This window comes from Mercenaria mercenaria, unplaced genomic scaffold, assembly GCF_021730395.1.
Source record: "Mercenaria mercenaria strain notata unplaced genomic scaffold, MADL_Memer_1 contig_2977, whole genome shotgun sequence".
In the NCBI taxonomy this organism is placed as follows: Eukaryota; Metazoa; Mollusca; class Bivalvia; order Venerida; family Veneridae; genus Mercenaria; species Mercenaria mercenaria.
In genome coordinates, this window is record NW_026461074.1 from 60,163 (window position 1) to 73,811 (window position 13,649).

Genomic DNA, 13,649 nt, shown 5'->3' on the forward strand with positions numbered 1-13,649 from the left:
ATAAATTTATATTTATATGAGTTGTGTTTAAACCAGTTTAGACCTTCAAATTTACCAGTCCTTGAGTAGACTAATGTCAATGCACGTTAATCTTCATTTCTTACCTTAACTGAGACTTTGTTTCAACAAATTTAATCCGTTGAGAAAGTTTAAAGTTAGAACAAGAACTGTCCGTAAGAACAGAAACTCTGAACAACAGCTTTGCCAGTAAATGGGCCATTATAGCCAATAGCTTTGAAAGTTACAGAGATATTGGATATTATAAAAAACTTTAACCAAAAACTTCTAAGTTAAAAGGGGGAATAACTATGTCAAAATACGAATCAGAGTTAAGGAGAATGTTTTTCCTTATGTAGACTTTGACAGTATATATATAATGATTAAAGTTTCAAGTCGAGAGCTTTAATAGAAACAGAGATATTTGACTTTATCAAAAACGTCGAAAACTGGAAAAGTCGAGATAAAAATGCTACATTTTCATAGCAGTAAACGTTCCAATCACATATCTTTTTCATGATTATGATTAAAGGTTATGCATTGTTGCATATTACATATTTTCTAACAGCATTTTCAGATGCATACATTATCTGACACTGTACTATAAGCCAATGTTATTACCTATTTTCACGATTTCGCTTTGCGCCTGCAGGTCAAAACGTACCCAAAACAAAATGTACCCATGCATTCTCAATTCCTGGTGAATTATTTTTAATGTAAAAGGGCTATTCTATTTTAAGGTTTTTATTTGTTAATCGAGAGCCTAAACAAGACAAATATATTTCTTCGCTCTTCGCGCACTCCTGATTTTCAAAAAAAAAATGTATTTAAATCGTTTTTCATTTTTTTAATTAAAACATGGCAATGAAGATGAGGATTCGATTTCTATTTTGCAAGTAAGATTGACCCTGATTATTAAAGATACCTTAATATTTATCAGTTTGAATATGGTATACTAAAGTTAGTATAAGAACGTAATGTAAATAATGTGTTATTTGTTTATGGTTTTTGCAGAAACATTTAATTAATATAAGAAGGATGTAATCTGTAATCCAGAAGACACTTTATACAAATACATGCCTTCTGGAAAATCGACGTTCAGCAAATGTTTCGAATATCAAGTTATTTCAAACTTTGATCAAAACCTTGAAAATTCTTGAAATTCGGTACCAAAAATGGCGACAGCTCCATTTTCTTATAACCTGTGTTACTTGTAGACGTTATCCCCAGATAATAACACAGTAATCTAGATGTGTGTGTTTGTACATGCTTTATAAAACAAATTTCGATATGGTACCGTTGAAAATCTCTGACTCTATATCAAATATATACAGCATATTTGTTTGTTTTGAGTGAATATGAAATATATCTCACTAAGAAGTGAAAAAAATTCAAATATTTTCACGAGAGCGTAGCGCAAGTGAAAATGTGAATATTTTTTCACTTCGAGGTGAGATATATTCAATATTCACGAAAAACAAACAATTTTTTCTATTTTATGCTCAATTACGTTGAGATGTGCATTTAGCAACAATTTTTAATCTCAGCGTGGGAAACAGACGCACGTAAACAGACATGATGTCAGACGTGTTGTGACGTCAGAAAGCCGCACACAACATAAAGTCCTATTTTATTTTATTCTTTGCTGCATAACGTTATGAAATTCTCATTAAGTAAAATAATTTGAATCGAGAAATATACTATTAAGAACAAAGTGCAGCTTCAATTTTCATCCTGTTTCAAGCAAATAATTTAAAATTTATACACAATGTATGAGGGGGCGGAGCTATATCTCTCACAGTATATAGATTTCATATTTTCACAGTGTGAGTGACGAGATATAAAATACAGTTGAATATCATTCCCTCGATATCGGTTAGCTCGATACTCCGGTTAGCACGATGTGTTTGCGCCGGTCCCGATTTTTCCCTATTTATCTTAATGTAATTATGTATCATTACCTCGATATGATTAGCTCGATATTTTGTTTAACTCGATGAGATTTTTCATTCCCGTCAACTTACCTGTACTGTTTTTACACCTGGTTTCTTCGATATCACAGCTTGTCAAAAAATATCCATCTTATTTGTAAGGTGTGAAAATCAACCTATTGTTGTTCGGCGATGTATTAATCATATTCAAGTTAGTTTGTGTGTTTGTTTTGTTTGTTATTTAATCTTTAATCCAATTTAAATGTCAGGAAGTTTGCATTTAATTCCCAATAATTAGCGTTAAAAAACATGGTACAAGCAGGAAAGCCGTTTTCAAACTATTAACAACTATTTTGATGAAATATTTTCTGTTTGACGGAGTAAAAATCTGCCTAATTGGATTGAGTAACAATATGCGTATTTAACTGGCAAATTTTCGTTATTGAAGCACAGTCAAAATGACTACTCAACTAGGAACGTTACCCAACTAGGAACGTTACCGCTGCATTCAGACTTGTTTTGGGAAGGAATGAAGATGCTAATGTTTAAATGTATATTTTGAAAAATTAAAAAGTTGTATGTATGTATTTAATTAAGATGTTTTATTTGTAAATAAAATTAAGATCGTATTTACGTTTTATATTATTTCTTTCCCCTTTCAAACCCTCTGAAAAAAATGCATTGGATATAATGACAATATAGACGTCCAACACAAGTACAAAGTAGTCCCAGACAGTCGATATCGTTACGTCGAACTTCGGATACGTCGATGCAATTTTTACAGTCCCTTGAATATCGAGGTAACGGTATTCGACTGTATTTGAAATATTTAACTGATAGAATACAGTATTTCATTAGTTAGCATATTATAAATTTTGCTATTTCTTTTTTTTTGTTTTTTTTGTTAACATGTTTAATATGAGCATCCCATTTAAGATCATTTTGAAAATATTTTTTCCTGCACTTTTTCTAGGGAGAAAAATGTAGTTATTCTTAAGTTTACAGTCAGGTAAACATGTTTTCTTTGAGCTGTGGCAATGAAGACTACCTTTATTTCATCTGTGTTTAATAATATACCAGAATTTAGTACCAACGTTTAAAGAAATAAAATGCAACGTTTAAGTGTGTTTGTAGCACATCCTAGTATTTTTAATATCCTAAAACATTGTGTCATCCGCGTAAAGGTCGGTAAGTTACCCCGGTATTTTATGTGGTAGGTCATTCGACGCCGCCCTGAAGGCGCTGTCGAGTATATGGGATACACTTTTATTTCGGACCCTGTAAAGATGGTAATGAATAGTTTCGGAGTGATAAACTGAACACAGTGAATAGTTTGTAAAAGGATCAACGATATTGCACAATACATTTTAGTGAATAAACAAAAAATGGCAAAAAGAAAACATAAAAAATGTATGTAATGCAACTTATTATGTGATTTAAAACAATGCTATCTGTCTTTCCTCTCCTTATTTGTAGAGCAGAACATATTTTTTTTATTTACAATTTCGTCAAAAATGTTGATCCGATTTATTGATAAGGGAGGTTACTCTGTAAGTCAAGTTTTCTGTTTCTGTTCTTAGCATGACCTACTTACCCATCTCATTTTCTATAAATAGAACACACCGCAGATATACCAAACCGCCTGGACAAGGGAGCGTTTCGTGTATTTTACAATAGTCTTGCAGTAAACTTCGAAGAGAATATTAAAAAAAAATTATGGAAAATTACAATTTGCCTGCATAAAAAATCCTTGGAAAAAAAAACGTATGTACAAAGTAAATAAAGGAATCAATAAGCATAGATATGTTGAAATGAACATAGGAAGTGCCGCTGTTAACTTATTTTTAACCTTTTGCCTTATTTTCTTTGTTGATAGGTACAGTGATGTAATTTCAGAATGCGCACACTTTTGCAAATTCCTATTTCTATTTGTTTATTTTTTTGTTTGTTTGTTTGTTTGTTTTCTTTTTTCTTTCTCTTTTTTGTTTGCTTATGTATCATATAGATCTACTCATTGTTTACAGATATACACTGTCAACTAAGGTGTGCAATAGGCTAAACAGCATTTGGCTGAATTTGTCAGTGACAAGTTAATACTTCTTTAAAGGTGGTTAGATCGAAATATCAAAAGCCATGGGACCATAACTTATCAAAGCATCAGTGATTTTAAAATCGAATTCCTTGTTGAATTTATATGTTGTTCATTGATCTTATATAACTAGTCAGTTGCTCTGGTTTTATTATATCTTGTTGCTTGCTTCTTTTTTTCTTTTTTTTTCTTTTTAATTTAATAGATAGTTTTTGTATTTGTCCATTCCTGACAAAAAAAAAATTCATTGAAATATTTTCTACACTTTGGCAGTGGGTTATTATGCTTGCTAAATTTCTTGTAATATTTGTAATATTAGATTTGAATCTAGACACTGACATACTCCTAGTAACCTTACAGTTCAACGAGGACTTCAAGTTTATCGTTCGTCCGAAAAAAAAAGAATTCTATGATATTCAAAAGTATATAAGAAAGATTCATGCTTTGTGAATAGGGGCAATATAGAGGTTATTTATGTTATATCATTCTTTTCTTGGACAAAATTTTTGGTTGTTTTTGGCAACGGAAACAGTAAATTGCTGTGTATAATCGCATTCTGAAATCTATAATGTAGGTGACTAAGGTCCATAAAACTTCATCAGTAAATAGAAAACACTCATTACATTACATGATAATAAAAATAATGGTTTCTGTGAACCACAACTTTGAAATAGTTTCAACATTTCCTCATTTCTCAACAAACTGCATTTCTGTGAAACTTCGTACACACGCTCCTGCATATACGAACTTTTTACAGGAGGTGACCTTAGTTAGTGAAATAATTACTTTAATTTTGTATGTAAAGGGACCACCTACTCGCAATGTTAATGTCATTGCCGGTAGAGGCTTTGTATTGCATGGTAAAACTTTTCTATCATGTTTATTCTTCATGTTTTAAACAGTTTATAACATATATTGTTTTATGTGCTAATGTTGATAACTTGTAGCCAGTCAGACTAATAAAGTAATGATTAGGTGATTTCTCATATTGCAATAAATGTACTTCAGACACAACACTTGGCGGCGTCTTTGATGCTTGCATCAATGAATTTCCTTATAGATAAATAGGGGAAACAGAAGAAATTCTACTATATGCTCTCCTGTGGCACGCCACACGAAATTCTATTTTTATTGCTTGATAGTTTGGTATTCACAAATAATAATTAAACCAGTCTATTGTTAAATGACTAAATGTATAAATTCAATTTCAACAAAAGAATGTCATGATCTACACGGTCGAACGCTTTTTTTTAAGTCTGTCATTACCACCCCAACAAGATATCCCTCATTTATTTATTAATTTATAAAACTATCTGTTATTGATAAACAAAAATGCAGTGTCAGCAGAGTCTGCTTTCCTAAATCCATTTTGAGTTTCGTGTACTCAAATGATTGATAAGACTGTCATGTACACGATTTTCAACCAGTTTTGACGATGTAAGTAGAATTTATATCGGTCTATAATTATTACATGTAACATCATTATGATCCAGAAATACCTGCATGTTTATGCTGTTAAATGTTTATACGACTAGAAGATGTTTGATATATTTAATATACCATTTCATGTTTATCAGATTTCATCAATTTTAAATGCAGATTTTTAGCCAGATGGAGTTTTTTCATTGCAAATGTTAAATAAAGCGCTACTTCCAACCACGACACACTTAAACAGTCTTATGCAGATGACATCATACAGACACTATCGTATTTTTTCTCACTGTGAGCATATTTCTTCATCTATTAGATCTGGAAAAAGCATCTGCGTGTATACATATACAATATATGACAATAGTAACATTAACACTTTTTTTGGTAACAAATGAATATCAATGTATGTACATTTAATGTAAAAGGCCTGTCATCTAGTGAAAAACGATTAAAAGTTTTTGAATATCTAAAAGCAAAAAAGTATGAAATTTGCTTTTTACAAGAAGCACATTGCATTATTTGTTTGTTTCTTTGTTTTGTGTTTAACGCCGTTTTTCAACAGTACTTCAGTCATGTAACGGCGGGCAGTTAACCTAACCAGTATTCCTGGATTCTGTACCAGTACAAACCTGTTCTCCGCAAGTAACTGCCAACTTCCCCACATGAATCAGAGGTGGAGGACTAATGATTTCAGACACAATGCCGTTTATCAAATAGTCACGGAAAACATACGCCCCGCCCGAGGATCGAACTCGCGACCCCGATAAAGATAAAGATATAGATATATGGAAAAAAGAATGGAAACATGATATTTATTTAAGTGGAGATAGTACAAAGAGTAAAGGTTTAGGTATTCTTAAAAACAACAGCTTAGACTATAAAACTTTGGAATATAAAGAAATTATAACTGGTCGACTACAACTATTAAAACTAGAAATAAACGACGAAACACCACTTGTCCTGTTAAATGTTTACGGTCCAAATAATGATGATGGAACATTTTTTAATATTTTTGAAAGTATACTTTTAGAAAACAGCAATGAAACACTGCTAATGCATCTGTCAATATATTGCCCGCCCGGGGGAGCGGCGGGCATACACGGGACTTTAGACAGAAGACCATTCCCGACAGGCGGGAATTTGACAAACATTTGATGTACCAACCAGGCTCTAGGGTGGGATTTAGACAGAAAAGGTTGTCTCTTGGGTGGGGATTTAGACAACAAAATTTTTGAAATATCAAATTCCCCTGGGTCAGCCCTTCGACCCCCCCCCCCCCCCCCCCCCCGCCCCCGACGGGCAAAATATTGACAGGTGCATAATCGGTGGAGACTTCAACGTAGTGTTAAATTTTGATAATTTTGATATGGATAAATTAAACGAAAGACGTGACACGAATAAACAAAGTTCAGATAGGCTAAACAGGATTATTGAAAACAATGATCTTTATGATAAATGGCGAGTTATTAACCCTGAAAGTAAAAGCTATACTTGGCATTCTAATACAAAACCTCCTATATTTTGTAGGTTAGATTATTTTCTGGTTTCTCAAAACTTAATTAATGTTGTTTCAAAATGTACTATTTCGCCAAGCTATCGGTCAGATCATTCAATCGTACACGTTTAGATAGACTTAGTAAAATCAGAAAAAGGTCCGGGATATTTTAAATTAAATAATAGTGTGATACTTAATCCTGAATACCAAGATATTATACGTAAATCAATAAACGAAACGGTTCAAATTAATAGTGAGGCCAACCCAAATACACTTTGGGACGTAATAAAAAGTACAATTAGAAACGAATCTATACGATTCTCTGTACGAAAAAAGAAAGAAAATGCTAATGAACAAATTAGAATTGAAAACAATATTAACAGGATCGAAGACGAATTAAATAAATCTCCTGGAAGTGATATACTTTTACAAGAATTAAACACTCAAAAAGAAAACCTAAACCATTTTGTTGGATGAAAAAATTAGAGGAATTTTACTAAGAGCAAAAGCTGAATGGATCGAAGGAGCCGAGAAGAATACTAAATATTTTTCAGATCTAGAGTAAAAAACGATCCAAAGAAAAAGTAATAAACAAAATTGAAGACAGTGGATCAGTCTTGATAAAAACAGAAGACATTATTAATAAAGTACATTCTTTTATAAAAAATTGTATAGAAAAGATGAATATCTTACGAATGACAGAAACTTTTTTCTGGATATGCATAAACAGTTAAGTAATGAACAAAAACAAATGTGTGAAGGAATATTGACAGAATACGAATGCGGTATAGCTCTCAAAGAAATGAAAAATATGAAGAGCCCCGGTTCCGACGGTCTAACTACTGAGTTTTACAAAATCTTTTGGAATGATATAAAAAAGTACCTTCTAAACTCCCTTAACTACTCATTTGAGAAGCAAGAACTAACTGAACTACAGAAACAAAGTATTATTTCACTTCTTCCGAAAAAGATTAACTATTAACTAATATCAATAAATGGCGACCAATATCTCTCTTAAACGTAGACTATAAAATAGCATCAAAATCAATAACAAATAGAATGAAAAAAGTACTTGATGATATTATAAATAAGAATCAAACTGGCTTTATTAAGGGACGATATATTGGTGAAAACGTACGAATCTTATATGATGTAATAGAAAAAGTAAACAATGATAATGAAGAAAGATTAATATTTTTCTCAGACTTTCAAAAAGCTTTTGATAGCATAGACCATAGCTATATTTTCAAATGTTTAAAATACTTCAACTTCGGTGAAACACTAATTAGTTGAATAAAGCTGTTTTACAGAGACGCAAAAAGCTGCATCACCAACAATGGGCATTTTTCTGATTTTTTTTAAAATAGAAAAAAGTGTTAGACAAGGCTGTCCACTTTCTCCTTATCTATTCATAATAGGCATTGAAATACTATCACAATATATATTTTAAATAATAATGAAAATATAAAAGGACTTAAAATTCTAAATACTGAAATGAAACAAACACTTTTTGCTGATGATGCAAGTTTTTTCTTAGATGGCACAGAAAGGTCCTTTCAAAATCTCATCACATCATTTGAAAAGTTTATTCAGATATCGGGTCTAAAATTAAACATATCAAAATGTACTGAACTGAGGATAGGGTCTTTGCGGCATACAAATATAACCTTTTGCAAAACAAAGAAAAATATTTGGTCGTCAAATGAGGCCTCAACTCTAGGTATACTTTTTACAAATGACCCAACTAAAGTACTAGAAATTAATTTAGACCTTAAGATAGATGCATTTCAACATACACTGTACAAATGGAGAAGATGGAAGCTCTCTTTAATAGGTAAAATTGCAGTCATTAAATCATTCGCATTTCCAAAACTGGTATACCCACTTACAGTATTAAACAATCCTACAGAAAATAGAATTAAAAGAATAAAAATCTCATGTTTGACTTCTTGTGGGATTCCAAACCTGATAAAATATCTCGAAATACAATTATACAAACATATGAAAATGGAGGATTGAAAATGTTAGATATAGACTGCTTCATAAATTCAATTAAGACTAGATGGGTAAAAAGAATCACTTATAAAAGTGATGCAAAGTGGAATAAAATTTATAACAAAGACCTAGAAACATATATTTAAATATAACACTTGCAAAGCAGATGCAGCTAAATTAAATTTCAAGTTCACCTTTCTTAAGGAGATAGTAATACCCTGGTGCACAATTAATTATAAACCATGTATACAAAACTACTCGAAAGAAATAATATGGAATAACTCAAATATAAAACAGACAAATGGAAACTTGTTTCTTTACAAACCTTGGTTGGAAAGAGGCATTTTATACATGGAACACATTTTAGACTTCCCAACTAAATATCTCTTAACATTTGAACAAATGCAATATATATATGGTATTGAAAATGGTGAATTTCTTAACTATTTGACATTGAGAAGAGCACTTGACAAAAAATGGGAAAATTTTTAAAACACTTAGCTGAAGAGCAAATCAACTTAACACTTGGAACTGGATATTTAATAGATAAAATTAATCAAACTATAAAAATGAATAAAATGTTGTATGAATTACAAATTAAACAAACACACAGTAGCAACAAAAATCTAAAGAAATGGGATTCAGAATTGTTAGGAGAACAAATTAGATGGAAACATGTTTTTACAATACCAAAAAAGTGTACAATCTATTCAAAGTTAAGAGAATATCAATATAAATATCTAATGAGAATAATACCAAATAAAAATTACTGTACAAATGCAAACTCACAAATTCTAGGTTGTGTGATTTCTGTTCAATGGTCCCAGAAACCCAGAGGCACCTTTTTTGGTAATGTCAAATAATACAACAATTCTGGGTTAATCTACAAAAACTTCTCAGAACTGAAAATATTCAGTTAGATATCCTTAGTTATAGAACAGTGTCATTAGGGTCAGAAGAAGAAACGGATACTATAAAAAGAAGTATTGTTAACTTCATTTTTGATATTAGCCAAATATTTTATAAGTAAATGCAAGTATAAAAAAATTTATACCCAAAATTGAATCTTTCAAACTTTATCTAACACGACGTATTGGCATTGAACGAATAATAGCAACTTTGAAAGACAAAATAGATATATTTAACACAGAATGGAATGATTTTATAACTTGAACTCTTATATTTATATACGAATGTATATAATTATGCAGAAGCGCAGAATATAATATCGAAAAACATATTCTCTCTAAACATTCTTGCTCACAAAAGTTTGGGTAATTTTTCCAAGTTTTCTATTCCATATCATTAAACAAAAACCTTTAAGTATATCAGATGACACACTATTAATATTGGTTATATTAATGTATTGTTATGCAGTATGTTTATTTTCTCGTTTTTTCTAACATACAGTGATAATATACAATATCTGTAAGTGTTTAAAATGTATAACATGTGCAATCTGTGTATACTTAAATGAATAAAAATGTAAAAAAAAAAAAAACATCAATATGATCGCCCATTTTAAAAACAGTTCAACTTTTACAATGTGCAATCTATAAGCAAAAACTATCCTTTAGAATACTGTAATTATAACCCATGCACTACTTTAAGCTGTAAAAGAAGTGGAAAGTTTTTGTAATGGTCAAGTTCAGAAGATTTTCATATATCAAGATTTTTTGGATATTTCAGAACCTGTTCAGAAGATATCAAAGGGATGATACTGAATAATGACATTATCGAATTATCTTTATCAGCAATATATTTAAAGTCAGATTTAGGAATTTGATCTTTTATTTTTTCCTGCAATGTTCGCAAATAAATCGTCGAATCATCGTTTGTAACAATTACAGCTGTTATAGATATTCAATGGCCATCGTTCACTAAACTATTTTATCTTTGTGGATTTACTTAAAATGCAGCAAATACTTATCAAATGTATTTAACTTTACTAAAAATATAAATTGATTGTGTGTGTTAAGAGCTACATTCATAACTAAAGTCATGCAGAAACAGTCGAAAAAATGGCTGTTTTTAAATGGCTGTACACCTGTACACATTTTAATAGTGTGTTTAGCTGTGCGTGTATACAATGTATACTATTTTAAATCTAAGTACTGTTAATGCTACATGCAACTTGTTAATTCTATATTCACATAAAATATATGTAGTTAAGTGTCCAACGTCAGTACTGATGTTCTTTTATCTTTGTACATTTAGAAGATTTATCATGAGAAGAAGATCACTTTCTTTTATTGATGTGGAAATTCCTGAAGAAAATCAGATTTGTTGATATTTTTACGCCTTACTCCATTTATCAGTATTGGTATATATATTTGTTCACAATTTTCAAACATACATCTACATCTAACATATTTTTTTTTTTTTTTTTTTCTTTTTTTTTTTGTTTTGGAACCACGTTTAAGGCCCGTTTATTTCGTAAATACATCAATACATCATATACATATATTTATACAATATTATAGTTTGGAATGTACTATAGCTAGAAAAAAAAGTGAAAAAATAACAAGAAGAATATAAAAATGAAACATGTAAAGAAAAAAGGTACCGGCTTTGGTAGTAAACATCGTTTGTACATATAACATATTCAACACTGGTATGCTATTTCTCCAATCATTGTTGAAACTATCAAGAGAAGAGTTTTGAAAAGCCCTATACTTTTCGATTTTTAATCTGTTGGACAGTTTTTGTTTAAAGATAAATATGTTTGGTATTGTTTTCTTCGTTTTACAATTATATATGTAATATTTGGAGAACAGGAGAATGAATGATATTATTTTATTTCTTAAATGAAAAAAGTATATAAATTTATCTTGAGTAACATCTATACCAACTTCAATAACATATTTCTTACAGTATCGCCGTCCATTCCTTATTCAGATCTGAATTTTAAGAGTCATTTCAAAAATCTGTTTCAATAAAATTCTTAAAATTGAGATACGAGATTTTGTTGCGTAACAAAGATTTTTCTATTACAAAAAGAAAAATAGGAAAGTGGTCGCTGTTTCCAGTTGTTGGGACCATTTCCTGAATTAAGTGCGACGTTATGTTAATGGAAAAGATCAAGTCTGAACTGTAGGTAGTATTTCAGTTGTGCTTTCAACTTTAATTGTTGTAAGGCTTGTTGTAAACAAACTTAATCTGCTGACATTATACGTGACTGTTATAAATTTCAAGAAATTACATTTTCAGGAAAGTGGCACCAAACAAACTTATTTGCAAAACTGCGGGTCTGAAATCGTACACAACAGCTGACGTTACATTAGAAGTAGTGGTAAAGATTAATGGTGCGAAAGTTCTTGGAAACTTGAAGTATACATATTCGGAAGCTCCGTTCATCAAAATGATTCACCCGAAGACAAGTTTTGCAAGGTAAGCGCTAATCAATAAAGAATTAGTCAAAATAACGATATAACAAATTTCTCTGGTGTCCTAAATTGACTGATTGAAACTTTTGTTCCATTTTAAACCATATTTTACCGTAGTATCAATAAATTACGTCCGAAAAATCAGTAATGTGAAAAATGGCTTTTGCTATCTTTGCTTTTTATCGACAACAGTGCATCATTAAATGAAATTTCTCCTTATCATATGAAAGTCAATAAATAAAAGACTGCAAAAATGTTCTTTTTAAATGTGTAGTGGATAATCTGACAATATTTGAAGTCTAAATAATTTATATTAATTTTTTTTTTGAATAGCCCTCCAAATATCAAGAGACAAATGGCAACCAAATACGTTCCATTTTCAAAAAGTGAAAAAATGCTGTTGGTAGAACATATAGTTTAACATATGTTTGTAGGGTTGAAAAATTGCACAATTCTTTTGAATGGATGGTCGGTCAATATGTGTGTAATATCATTTATTTATATACTTGACCTTTCTTAAAACTTAACTAAACCAAATACTGTTGTTCATCATTTGACGTTCAGCATATTTTGTCTATTGTTTCTTAGCCTACGCTTATAGACGAAATTCCACAGTTTTCTTACTTACGTGAGTGCAAAATGCATTTGTGTGAGATTCTTTAAAACGCGTAAAGTTTCCAGCTAGTACACGAGGACCGTTCGCTAAAAAGTGCAAAAGTTGATAAGAATGAAATTTATTTTTCAGCTTACATGAGCACAAAGTATTCATGATGAGCTTTAAGGATTTTTGGATGTCTGCCGTCCATCGACCGTTCGTCCGTCGGCCACTATTTCTATAAAGTACATCTTCTTACGGGAATGCTCATTGTGTTCCACTTTCATATTCTTTTAAATCTGGTCATCCATGCAGAGTTCTTGTATCAATGACCACAAGAAAGAAAACCTTCAAAAACCTTCAAACAATCTTCTCCTTGGAAACCGCTGGCTCAATTTAAAAAAAAAAAATTCACGGAAATGTTTATTGAGTGATCTTATAATCTGCTATATTGAAAGGAAGCAAGGCTAGTTTTCCTTATATGGCTATATGGAAAGCTTCGAAAAAAAATTCTCTGAAACTGTACTTCAAAATAATTTAATAGCAATGTACCTTAAGTAACTACCTATCAAATTCTTTCAAATATTTTTTTCACTAGAAGACTTAGCCGCAACGAATTTGTGTTTTTTTTCTTTATTAATATGACTACATGTATATGGAAAACTTTGAAAATCTTCTCTGAAACTGCTGACTTGATTTGAAAATAACTACACTAAAATGATTATTTTAT

General features: G+C 30.7%; 1 protein-coding gene across 1 annotated transcript in view; it reads left to right on the top strand.

Annotated features, from left to right (window-relative positions):
- The window catches only part of LOC128552635 (plexin A3-like), a gene marked incomplete at both ends in the record, with an annotated part of 69,627 nt that extends 57,299 nt beyond the window's left edge, over positions 1–12,328 (top strand). The window contains one exon of the mRNA XM_053533675.1: positions 12,149–12,328. Coding sequence (XP_053389650.1) covers positions 12,149–12,328 — 180 coding nt within the window. The remainder of the gene's footprint in view (positions 1–12,148) is intronic.
- Positions 12,329–13,649: the final 1,321 nt, after the last annotated feature.